The 13,859-nt window shown below is 41.6% G+C and overlaps 1 protein-coding gene across 5 annotated transcripts in view; it reads right to left on the bottom strand.

Moving 5' to 3' along the window:
- The window catches only part of RALGPS1 (Ral GEF with PH domain and SH3 binding motif 1), a 302,170-nt gene that overhangs the window by 18,498 nt on the left and 269,813 nt on the right, over positions 1-13,859 (bottom strand). For 3 of the 5 annotated variants that reach the window (XM_018567671.1, XM_018567673.1, XM_018567672.1), the window contains exons 12-14: positions 11,586-11,712; positions 5,617-5,768; positions 1,423-1,474 (exon numbers count right to left, since the gene is read on the bottom strand). In XM_018567671.1, coding sequence (XP_018423173.1) covers positions 1,423-1,474; positions 5,617-5,768; positions 11,586-11,712 — 331 coding nt within the window. The remainder of the gene's footprint in view (positions 1-1,422; positions 1,475-5,616; positions 5,769-11,585; positions 11,713-13,859) is intronic. The other 2 variants (XM_018567674.1, XM_018567675.1) reach the window with 1 other exon arrangement.

Below are 13,859 nucleotides of genomic sequence, written 5' to 3'. Positions count from 1 at the left end.
ACAGACTTAAAGTTAATAAGCCGAGGGATGTAAATACATGACCAGCTCCTTTCTGTGGAAAATATTTAACTATTTCCTGGAAAACTTCTCATGCAGCATAATTAAACCATACACCAGACCACCTATAGGCTGTGATGTCATACTTCTAACACAAACATAACTTTAATTTAGTCCTTTAAACCTTGCTTATATATGGAAGTGATCAATACTAGAACGGTTTATAAATGTATAGTGCTAGTAATAAAAATGGGATATCTCATTTTGTATAGCCAACCATGGTTATAGATGTTCCAGTATAAGACTCTTTTTGAAAACACACAGAGGTACCCTACACCAGCAATAGAAATCAGAAGCTCCATTTAAAGGAGGACCATAGCCTTAAAAATGTAAATATACTTCAATGCTCTTTGTACCCCATTATTGTTCTTATCTCACTGCTGAATGAAAAACAACGGACATTTGCACAATCAGCAAAATCATTGCTAGCTAGGGCTCATGTGATCTGGGCTGCCTAGGCATGGAGCATGTTTTTATTTATAGAATGCCATGGGTGTTATTTTATCACATAGGCGAAGATGATTGGCAGGGTTGACATGTGACCTGCTGGAAAAACCTAATGTGTGAATTTCATTGTTCATTTACTGAACACAGAAACCAAGAGGTTAATTTACTAAAGGCAAATTTTCACACCATTCAGTGTGCTAAGGGAAAATGTGCTTGCAATGTGAACTGCCTATTTGCCTTTAGCAAATCAACCCCTAAGAATCTAGATGCTGTGCACATCTGATCCACTGTACTCCAGGTTTGTACACCACTAAGCCTCCAACTCTGTATTATCTAGAGTGTTTTTACAAAGAACACAAGACTTGCTACAGGATCTACCACATGAAACACCAGGGTGAACACAAAGTACGGGCTATATTGAGACAAACACAGTAACATGGCAAAATTTAACACTAATATTCAACCTGCTTCTGCATGAATCCAATCATCGGACAAACAAGGCGATTTTTCTCTGCACAAAGACTTCTGTTGTTTGTACAAACCCTCCCACACATTTCACTAAATGCTTTATTTTCTCTTCTGCACTTTTTTTAAAGCTGTGTCTTTATATCTTACAGGAGAGGTGTTAAGTGATGCCAAAATATTAAGTCATCCGAATATAGAAAAGCCTTTTTTAAGTGAAAATTCCTCCACAGGATGGCTGGGTGAAGCACTGCACTTTTCTTGGTAGACTTTCGACTGGGTAATAAGCAAGTTCTATGGCTTTTTTTTAACTTTAGGACCAACATTCCTAGAAGTACTGTTCTGCCGTTTTTATCTTGCATATTTGCTGTATTAATATACAGTACATATATATCAGTTAATATCTGACCATTGTGAATAGCACACATTTTTTGAAATTAGTTGACCAGCTCTTACCTGTCAAGGACAGAAGACACATCCTCACTGAATTCTGAACTTTCACTACTACCTATGGTACAAAATACAAGAAATATAATCAGATGTAAAATACAGATGTGCTGTAAAATTGATGCAATATTAAGTAGTTCTTGTGTGTGGTCACCAAAAGCAGCTGAAAAGAAATCTTGTAAAAATGGGCAGATCAAAAATAGTTGACATGACTGGCGGGTACCCACAATCCACCTCATATCCCTTTCTCTATACAGCTATACGTACACCTATAGCTGCCAGCCGCACTGCGCTGAGTTATGCATGAAAACTCATCACTCCACCGCACCTCCCACCCACTTCAACTCCCAGATCACAGCTCCTCCACCCACCTCCTCAATTACCCCCTCAGTCACATTCCAAAGCACCACCCATTTCAAACCAGCCCCCTTCCCCCATTCACAACACGTCTCTTCCAAAGTTCCACAGTGTCTACTAGACATGTGCGCCAGCAAAAACATTGTTTTGTTTAATTTCTAGTCATAAAGTAAATTTTGTTTCGTCATATTAGTTTTCAGAATGATTTGTTTTTCGGCAAAACTACTTATTCGATATGCCGAATCGATTTGTAATTTCGGATGGTCGGTTGTTCGTTATTATATACAATTTGTTATTTTGGAAGACTGGCTATATCAACCTTTAACGAGTGACCCAAACTAGTGCATTTTGACATCCAAATGAAACAAATGAATCCAAATTAATTTGTTGTTTTCGTTATAATTTTTTGGGGATTAGTTGAAATTCGTTACTAATGTTGTAATAACGCAGATTCGTCCAAATTTCGATTCGTACCGAAACTAATTGCACATGTCTATTGTCTACCCAGTAGCCTCAGTAACAGAGCCACCCACAATCCCACTCCCCTCATTACCCCCACCCCCTTTCCTATCCGGTCACGGTGCCTAACGCTAACCTTATCACCCCAGTTACATTCCCAACCTCCTATGCACTTCACCTCCCTGATCACAGCGCCTGCCTTCCATCAACCCACCCTCCACCCATCACACCAACCCTCTCTGGTTATAGCACCTCCCACCCACATTACAGCATCGTCCTTACATCTGACCCACGTCCCTCTCCAACAACCTCACCCAGGTCACAGCTCAATACTCCCTGGCTACTTCACATCCCCCGTCACAGCAAATCATTACATCCTTCCCTGGCCACTTCACCCTACAATCACAGCCACCTCACTTTACTTGGTCACAGCAGATTCCACCTTGCCTATCCATCGGTCACAATACATCCCTTTCTCCATTCACCATTTACCCTCTGCTCACAGTACATCCCATGCGGCATCCAGCATTTAAACCCTGATGACAGTCACCACTGACCCGTCATAAGCACCTAATTTATTCTATTAGTGCAAACAGATCCTACACTCCACAAATGTCCCTTCTGGTGTCTTTGTCCTCTGCCACCTGCACACAACAGCCCACTATCGGCTCTGCTCCACAGACGTACCTTCTCTAGAGCGGGCACACGTCTGCTAGTATAATTTCTGAGCCCTTTCTTGACAAAATAGCAGAGAGTCTGAAGATGCATCCACTGTGTTTTCTCTAGTGCTCTACAGAGTAATCTGACATGAGGCTGCGGTGCCTTCTCGGAAGCAATGTAAAAAGGCTTCTGAATAATCATACAAAGTGAGTGTACTTTTGACTATAGCACATCTGGTGTTTCCCTGGCTAAAATCAGCATTTCACTGACTAATTCTGCATATTGCTTTGAAAAACTGTAGTAAAGATGCCCTTCACACACTGCAGAATTATGAGCTGTAAATTAGCTCTTAGGTAATGGCTGTACTTTTTTTCCTGTCGCCGTCTGTACCCAAAGCTCCAAATTCTGGCAGCGTGAGAGCTTGCGGGTACATGTCCTGACATTCATAATCTGTGTGCTTTTACAAGCCTCTGTTTAGAGAGGTGGAGATGTTGTAAATTTTGTGGCGGCTCTTGGTAGGTGTGAGCGTATTGCTAATCCACCACTTAAGTGGCCGTGAAAGTGAGAGGCGAATAAGTATAGGACGCAGGTGTAGGAGAGACGGAGAGTCAATATTCGCGCACACAGTGCCCAAGATGTTAAAACTAATTTCTTACCAAATAGGTTTAATGTTTTATTCCACAGTTTCTATGGATAATTTGTAATTATAAAGTACATGGGAGCAGCCATTCTTGCTTAGTAAATTTGCAGGCCCTGCTTAGTAGTGCCACACAGTGCTTGTGCTTTATTGTTCATCTCTGTAAAAGGTGCCCATACACTGCACGATTATCGTACGATAATCGTATGCGATCGGGTTTTCGTACGATAATCGAGCAGTGTGAACGGAGACGTGCGACCGTTTCTACTGTACGGTCGCACGTCTTCTGTCGAACCAGCATGTTCGAAAACCAGCCGGGAATCGTACGATTCTCGGCTGGTTAGAACGGTGCTCGGAAGATAAATGCTGAACGGGCCGGTGTGCGCACGCGCACACTGCCCGTTCAGCATTGCGGTCATCGGAAGCCCGCCCCTCAGGAGGGCGGGCTTGCGATGATCGAGAGTGCGATCTGCCTGTCCAAGATAGGCAGATCGTACGTTTTTTTAATCCCTTTACAACCATCGCAAGACTAAAGTCTTGCGATGGTTGTAGAGTGTATGGCCACCTTTAGTGGAATCTAGCAGTCAGATCAAACTGGCTGAAACATCACAATCTTGCTTATCCTGTAATTTCTCTTTCAGTATATAAAAATGTAAGCAGTCCATAAAATACTGCAGTAAAAATATGGAACAGCTACCACATAAAATGTGAAAGTTACATTGATATAAACTTCACAATAATACTGTAGAATTACGGTACTGTAAATACACAAGAGTTTAAACTTCACAACATGTGATTGGAGAAAACCAATATAAAAACTACTGCCCATTTATGCCTTGGGTATTTCCACCAGACTATATCTGAATAAAATAAAATACCATGCTAATGGCTCTGTGATATCTTAACAGTCCAACGTAAGGATATCATTGCTCGATGCTGGAGGCCATCTCAAGCCTGTTACCAAAATGGGGGGGAGGGGGGGGGAAGCACACACATCATCATGCAGGCTGGGCCTACAGTACTCCAGGACTGAGTGCCAATAGCATATCAATAAGTGAGTGCCACTCAGTCCTGGAAGATTTCCAAACCGGCAAGAAGACTTCAAAAGGGTTTGTATAAAGGTTTAAAAACTATGGGGGGAATCCTGGAGTTCTGCTTAAACATAAAACTAGATTGACCACAGGGAATATAACTCCACCTTACAAACGGGACTTTTTTTTTTAGAATAGTTTTTTTGGCTAGAACTGGGACCACTTAGGTCCAATTGCCACCTGACAGGGGTTCCAGCCCTTCCCCACTACTCATCAAAGCTAAAACAGAAAGCAGTGTGTGTGTACATATATGCACACACACAGCTGCCTTCTTTTTACTCCTCCACTACTAAGTTCATCTGCTGGAAGCTATACATCACCAAAGTAGTAACGAACACAGGACTATGGACTTCATGTTTTGACAATGCTGATTTGCCCACCACACTCGCATGCTTTTCCATACCTGCAAGTAAAGGATATTTGCTTTGGTTCCTAACGTTGAACAGAGCAATGGGGGAGAAAGTATATAATTAGATGAGAGGTGAATTGAAAGCCCTGAATGGGCAACAAACAGGTTATTTTTTGCCATTCAAGACAAAGTGGCAGTATCTCTGCAAAAGGGACCCCCCCAATCCACTTTACTCACCTTTTCTCCCTTGACTCCCTCCTCTGTCACAGGCAGCACTGAAATCACCGTTGTGGGCAACCAGAGGGAGTGGTGACAACATTCCCTTGGTAAAGGGGCAGTACTCCGAGTGATTGGCTGCTAGGCCTGGGCATTATCATAAGGAAGAAGGTCGCAGGAGCAACAGATGAGCACTGACAAAGTGAGTCTTAGTAGTGGGGGTGGAACAATTGCAGAGACATTGTCACATTGCCCAGCATGGGCAACGTGATATTGTCCTTTTAATCCCCCAAATAACTTCACTGTAACCTATTTGAGGCTTTTCTCATAGAAAGCATGATACAAATTCAAGTCTGGCGCTAAAAGTCTGTGCACACTGAGTCGCTGTCAGAATCAAGCTGTATGAGGACTGGGTAGGTGTGGTTTGGACTTACCTATCGATATCCCATTGGTGAATGCTGCCATGGGCATGCTGTTCCGGACTGGACTCTGGGACTCAATCACACTGTCGTCTAGGAGGCTGCGCTGTTTCTCAGATGGAAAAGTGGAACTCTTGCTTTCGACAACACTGAACTGACACATGACACTGGAGACATGGAGAGAAAGATGTGCGCTTAGTGTGGCGCATACGAAATCCTATTATTGCCTACAGCAAGTCTTGTACTTACCCAATGCAGGATCATAAGAGGTTCCTCTAGTCTACCTATAAAATGCCTCCAGTAATACAGAATATCAAATTACAATCATATACAAGTTCCCAGACTTTATATACTGTACATTCCTTTTACCAAAATGTATTTTCCAAATGCTTCTAATCCCTATATAAATCACTGTGGGGCCATACAGCTCTGGGGCCCATAGCAATCAAATGGTCTGCTATGACTATAGTTACACTCATATGCCAGGCTCCATGGCCAGACTATAAAAACAAGGAGACAGGCTACAGCAGTTGTGGGAAGACCATGCAACTAAAAGTTTAGCATTGCCTATGGGGGGGCTTTCTTCGGAGGCCAGGGGTCTTGCTAAAAACAATTTAAGTAGTTTTGGAGATAGTGGGTAGGTTTTATTTTTACAAAGAAGGACAGGGCCACTGTATTTGCCATCTTTTTATTTCCTCCTAGATATACACAACATGTCAACCCATTTTAGGGGCTACCAAATGCCCCCTTCATCAGGGCTAGAGTATTTAATGATACAAAAAGTAAAAAATAAGATCTTTCATTCTAATAATCATTACAAAAATATTATACACACGCCCTAATGCACCACACATATCCTCCAAGAAAAATATAGCATAGACATATCCTCCAAGACTAAAAAAGTATAACTATTAACAAAATGTAAAGCCCATTAAAAACATGTAATATCCAGTATATTACCCAATAGATTATAAATTACAAGAATATGTATCCAGTACAACATGCATTATGGTTTAGTTTTACTGATATATTAAATCACAGGGAACCACCTACATTATTTACTACAATTAATTTAGTACATCATGTAGATATACTGTATAGCCTAATGCCATTTTTCTCTTGGAGGATATATACCTTTTTATCTTTAAATACTCTACTTTAGCCCTAACGAAGGGGGCATTTGGAAACCCCCAAAACACATTGAAATGTATTGTAAGAGGAAATTATGATTTAGTGGATAGTACAAAAACTGTGTGATAATAGTAATGTTTTATAATTTTTCCTACCACATGATTGAGTTTTCTTTGAAAAGTGAATTTTCACCTCATTTACTAAGTTAAGCGAAAATTACCTCTGCAAAGTGAAAATTATCTACCCCTTTATAAGTCCGGGTCTCTGTGTTAGATTCCACTTTGTGTGCAGACACTCTATATTGTGTAAAATGTCTAGTGAGTGACCTCCAAATACACAAAGGTGCCACAAGGGGCAACTCTGACAGGACGGCCAATGAAGAAGGACGGCTCACACTATTTTTTTTTTGCACATGATTGGATGGATGAGGTCAGCTCAACTACCCCCCATACACTAAGCCAAGTGAAAATTCCCTTTGTAAGGCCAAAAGCTCACTTTGGAAGTGAACATACCCTACTCCTTTAGTAAATCAACCCCAGAGTTTGTATCCAGCACCTCCCACCTACAGCTCTAAAAGGCTTTGATTTCTGGTTTCATTGAGATTTCACTTCTTGTCCTGGTGACAATATTCAGACCAAGGCAAGAAGTGAGGGGAATTTCTATTGGAAACATAGACAGTATTAAAAAGCTGACAGTGATTCTAAAGTTGCGCTACACTATTAGAAAATAGTTTTCATTGCTGTTTTTGTCCCTGTTGGAGATTCTCCCTTACTCTCCTGTCCTGGTAACAATATTGTCACCAGAACAGAAAGTTAGGGGAAACCTTGCCAATGAGTATACAGAGAGAAGTAAAACATCAAAAAGGATCTAACCCTTCCCATCCCAATCCAAAACTAAAGAAAAAAATATTTCAACGGATATACTTTAACTCTTTGACTGCCCATGTTGTGCGTCACATGTCATGAGAATCTAAGGGTTAAAACAAGCTCACGGCTGGAACTGTAATTACTTTTAGTTTAAATAGGTAGCATTGCGCTATCAATTAAAATATAATATGAAAATGTAAAACAGTAAATAGTGCTATAATCAGCTATGCAATAATAATCTCTATGCTGTGCTATGCATCAAACATATTAAAATGCAATAAATAGTGATGTTTCCTTTGTGCAAATAATATAAAGTGCAACAATGATATTTGCTTGTGTGGAGAAATCCGCTGTTCAGTCCTATGTGCAATTTCTTTCTCTATTTATATCAAACACCGTGTCTTTCCTTTATAGAATAAACGACCCGTGCTTCCAAAAAAACTCCACCGTGTTAGATCAACATATATCCTCACTCATCAGCGGTCATTGGCCACCTTGTTACAGATGAGCCAAAAAGTGCTTGTTAACCAAACTCCTTTCACCACTTTACTACCTCGTCCATCATCCAAGGAAAGGAATCTCTATTGCTGTCTCCTTCCAGCACTACAAGGAATGCAGCAAGAGATGTCAAAAAGCAATCAGGGCTGCAAAAATAGCATACGAAGAACACATTGCAACAGAAAGCAAAAGGAACCCCAAAACATTCTTTAAATATATAAATAGTAAGAGGCTAAGGACGGAACATGTGGGTCCCACATCAGATGAAAACGGGAAGCTGGCTACTAGTGACAGGGAGAAAGCTGATGTGTTTAACACATTCTTTGCCTCTGTCTTCACAGAAGAGTCAGAAGGGGTTCATGAACAAGGCATCAGCTCTGGTAACAACATATTTAACATATATGTAACATGATGGCCAATGACAGCTGATGAGTGCAGATATACACTATATTGCCAAAAGTATTGGGACGCCTGCCTTTACACGAACTATTATTATTATTATTATTGAGTTGGCCCACCCTTTGCCGCTATAACAGCTTCAACTCTTCTGGGAAGGCGTCCACAAGGTTTAGGAGTGTGTCTATGGGAATGTTTGACCATTCTTCTAGAAGCACATTTGTGAGGTCAGGTACTGATGTTGGACGAGAAGGCCTGGCTCGCAGTGTACACTCCAATTCATCCTAAAGGTGTTCTATCGGGTGCAGGCCTGTCAAGTTCATCTATACCAAAACTCACTCATCCATGTCTTTATGGACCTTGCTTTGTGCACTGGTGCTCAGTCATGTTGGAACAGGAAGGGGCCATCCCCACACTGTTCCCTCAAAGTTGGGAGCATGAAATTGCGTTCCCTTCACTGGAATTAAGGGGCCAAGCCCAACCCCTGAAAAACAACCCCACACCATAATCTCCCTTCCGCCAAACTTTACACTTGGCACAATGCAGTCAACCAAGTACCGTTCTCCTGGCAACTGCCAAACCCAGACACGCCCATCAGATTGCCAGACAGAGAAGCGTGATTAGTCACTCCAGAGAACACGTCTCCACTTCTCTAGAGTCCAGTGACGGCGTGCTTTACACCACTGCATCTGATGCTTTGCATTGCTCTTGGTGATGTAAGACTTGGATGCAGCTGCTCAGCCATGGAAACCCATTCCATGAAGCTCTCTACACACTGTTGTTGTGCCAATCTGAAGGCCACACGAAGTTTGGAGGTCTGTAGCTATTGACTCTGCAGGCAGTTGGCGACTTCTGCGCACTGTAGGCTTCAGCATGAGCTGACCCCCCTCTGTCATTTTACATGGCCTACCACTTCGTGGCTGAGTTGCTGTTGTTCCCAGTTGCTTCTACTTTGTTATAATACCACTAACGGTTGACCGTGGAATATTTAGTAGGAAGGAAATTTCACGGATGGACTTATTGCACAGGCAGCAACCTATCACGGAACCACGCTTGAATTCACTGAGCTCCTGAGAGCGACCCATTCTTTCTATTGTTTGTTGAAGCGTCTGCATGCCGAGGTGCTTGATTTATACACCTGTGGCCATGGAGGTGATCGGAACACCTGATTCCAATGATTTGGAGGGGTGTCCCAATAATTTTGGCAATATAGTGTATGTTCATCTAACACGGTGGAGTTTTGTTTGAAGCACTCAAGGTTTATTCTATAAAGGAAAGACATGGCGTTTGCTATAAATAGAGAAAGAAAATTGCACATAGGAGTGAACAGCAGATTTCTCCACACAAGGACTTATCATTGTTGCACTTTATATTATTTGCACAAAGGACACATCACTATTTATTGCATTTTAATGTTTGATGCATAGCACAGGATAAATATTATTATTGCATAGCTGATAGCACTATTTATGGTTTTAAGTTTTCATATTATATTTTAATAACTGATAGCGCAGTGCTAACTATTTAAACTGTTTGTAGTAGTGCACTAGTCACAATAATGTTTTAGCACAGCTGCTTGGACACAGGAGTTTAAACAACCATAGCGCTGTTGTTCTTTCTAAATGGAACTAATTGTTTGAGGTTTTTATTTTTTTTCAGCCGAGCTTAGGCTGGGCTTTTTAGTGATCTGGATGGCTTTAGAGCCACCTAATTAGTTTTACAAGGCAAGGAATGCTCGCCGGTAAAATAGGATGTTTGTACTTACCGTAAAGGACCTAAACTTCAGCACTCATTTTAAATAGTCTCAGTGCAGGAATATACGTTGCTATTGTGCAGATCTCTGGGCACACCAAATGGACTTTCAGTTACGGGACCAGAAGAAGTGATGTCACCACACTTGTACTGCATTGAGAACTATGAGTCCCTCTGCCATGGTGCAAATTGGGACTTGTAGCCTCTCTATTCATTGATCATGCGAATGGATGACATGGCTGTGCAGCTGGAAATGACAGAAGCCTGCAGGGTGAGGAACCCCATGAGTCAGGTAAAGGAGAGAAGGTTGGGGATGTGACCATGTTTCATGTTACCCCTGAACATTGTTATGTGATGAATTATGGTCACAAAAATAGTCATTCTTGAAACTATCATTAGAATTGCAGGAGCTTAAAATGTCCACCAGAGGGGAGTCACATCTGTACTCCATTTCCTTTCTAGGACAATGGAATAAACTGGTCAAATAATAAAAGGATGTGTTGCTGTTCATGTGTTAATGCAAAATATTTATTTCTCAATTGTCACATACTATTTAACATTTTATGATTAAGCTTGAGTTATATGTGATATTGTAACTACAATTTGTGAATATTTGCCAAGGGAGGGATGCTTAAATATGAAACATGCATGCAATTATCTAGATTTTTTTTCTTCAAAGTAAAACTGCAGCCAAACAGCTACACAGATAGCTAGAATGGATCTGGAACTGTTTTATCCGCTAAAACATTTGTTTCTACTCCTATTCAGACAATCTTGCATTTGCCAGACTGTTCAGCCGCAGGGTGAAACCACTATGTACTACAATAGGTTTCTGTGTCACTTGCTTGCTCACTTAACTATGAATGAGCATCCTCACAATGCAGAGGGTCCCCCTGTGCTCGCCGGCAGGAGCCAAAGAACCTCCCCATTTGTGAAACATATTAGTTTAACAAGACTGTCAATATGAAACCTGACTGGCTTACACTGCAGATCCCTCCCACATTCAGGCCGATTTCTGGTATGCTGGGATAATAGGAAGATAGATTTCATGTAGTTATACTAGCAGAACATTAATGACTAACTCCAGCCATGTTTTCTTTTTAGTTTTGGATAATGTGAGGATGTGATGTAAAGAGGTAAACTTCTTGTCAGGTGTTTATTTCTGTCTTAGACCTTATTCGGGAGACTATCCCTCACTTCTTATCTCTGTGACACCTGTAGAAGAAATGAGGGGAGCAGTTGTCATTGAGACAGGAAGGCACAGACAGCAATGAAAACATTCCAACCTTTCCTCACTCATACATGTATGAATTCAAATCCCACACACAGCAGATGACCCACTTGTTTCCTAAGCTGCGGCTCTTCCTGTGGCGGGACACCGGAGGGGTCGGCATGTTGGTGGCCATCGAAGCATCTGGACATGTTGGCCGCCTGTTGTACCTCATCGTCGCCGTCATTTCGGAGGGACCTGACGACAAAGATGAAGAGGTGATAAATGGAAGGTGAAATGTTCCCTTTTATCTAAGATGATTGAATGAAACACTTCAAGCCGATCTTTCACAAGTCGAGTTGAGCGGCTTGGTTATGGCGATTTCAATTTCGCCATCTGTGAAATCTCACCAAGGCAGGACATGGCTTTTGTATATTAAGCTGGTAACAGAAGGTGAAATGTACTGAGGCAAAGGAAGGGCTAAAAATCAGGTACAGAAATGATCTTCCATAACCTTCAGGAGCCATTAAAGCCCATTACACCCGTAAACACCACCAATAGCCACCTTCCCCGGTGATTACAATGCATTTTGGTAATATGGAGAAATTTCACCAAAATCTCAACATTTTCAACAAAATTTGAGGGAAATAAAAATTCTCACTCTTGCCAATTCACAAGTGAGGAAACGTCACATGACTGTTGAGCAGGCTGAGGAAACCACTTCCTGATGACTTTACTAAATAATTAGCAGTGCTAAAACACCGCTTTCCTCACTCTAGATTTAGACCTCCTCAGAATTTTTGCAGCTGCACAAACTCTTTTAGGCTAACTCTCTGTGCTTGGACTCTGCGGATTCGGATCTGAAGAGTAAAGGTTGGACACTGACTAGAGTGGCAGATATTTATACCTGAGGGAACGTGCACATTACAGAAATTCAACTTCCCAACGGCTATTTTATTTCAACCACAACTTTGATCAATTATATGAATTATTAATTTGTTTCTAGGTGGAGTAGGATGGACCAATGGACCCACTTCATATCTCTTGGCTAGTCTCACTTCTTCAGCTGCATCTATCCCAGCATAAAAATAAAGTGAACAATCTGTGGATGAGTGGAGCCTTCTCATAATAATTGTCACGGTGTTCCATCATTGTGCTAATCTGCGTTAGAAATCTGGACCGCGTCATTTCCGATGACTCGGTCTCAGAAGTTGCAGGCAGTGTCGGCTGAACACAAAAGCGTAGAACAGCTGATCAGGTCGAGAATTTTCACAGGCTATTTGCCTGTATTGCACATGTGGGGAGAAGCCAGTAGGTCCAGAAAATTCACAGGTAAGGCGACTGCGGCCACATAACTTAACACACTTTACAATAATAATAACAAAATCATTTCTTTTGTTATTATTATGATGTGCTATGTGGCCGCAGTCGCCTTACCTGTGAATTTTCTGGACCTACTGGCTTCACCGCACATGCACAATACAGGCAAATAGCCTGTGAAAATTCTGGACCCAATCAGCTGATGTAATGTTCATTGTGCCTATGAGCTTGTGCATTCAGGCAGTGCCCCCGGAAGTGACACTTGGGTCTAGATTTGTCACAGGTCCAGGATTCTACCAGTAAGGAAACAGGATGTCACCAGTACACCAAACAAAATAGTCAAGTGATCGTTCTTTAATAATGCATGTTGTCACATGAAAGCAGCATTTTGGGTCCACGTAGGGTCCACTTCATCAGGCTCAGTATGTTCATACTGTTTCCGTAATGATCCCAGCACAGCCGTCCGCAGTCACTTCATCAGCCACCTTTGGGGTTTCCAGAAAAAAGTGCGGTGGGACACACAGGATTCTACCAGAACACTGGGTTGTGGGGGGATCTGGGGGCACTGGTGCAGAGTTGTTCCTACTGGAGACATTGAGGGATTATAAGAAGGTGGTGGGTGGGTTTACCCCAAATGGCATCCAGCCAAAGCTGAAATAAAAGTCCTTATAAAGTGGGGAACATTCACCAACAAAAGATAAACCAGGGACAGAGAGGAATGGATTTCATTCCATGGTTTATATTAATTTATCATACAGGCTATGAGGGAGTACAGCCTCACAAATCTAACACACCAAGTCACTTTTCTCCCACTGTCTTCACAGGGATTTTCCTGCTCTTTAAAAACTCATCAACAAGCCACAATAATAATGGTGCTGCTTTTGAATCATCTGTAGCTCCCCATTAAAAATAATGTACATTTTGCACACAGTTCACAGGAACAATGAGCTGTACTTCATTAGTAGAAAAAAAAAATACAACTAAAAGACACCACAAACTATAAATACATATTTTTCAATCTGCTCTCCATTAAAGCCAAAATTAACTAAACAAAAAAGAATTGCAGTCCAAAAATGGTGGGGGGG

Source organism: Nanorana parkeri, unplaced genomic scaffold, assembly GCF_000935625.1.
Source record: "Nanorana parkeri isolate BGI_ZX_2015 unplaced genomic scaffold, ASM93562v1 scaffold1081, whole genome shotgun sequence".
Classification (NCBI taxonomy): domain Eukaryota; kingdom Metazoa; phylum Chordata; class Amphibia; order Anura; family Dicroglossidae; genus Nanorana; species Nanorana parkeri.
This window is presented reverse-complemented; position numbering and strand designations above follow the sequence as displayed.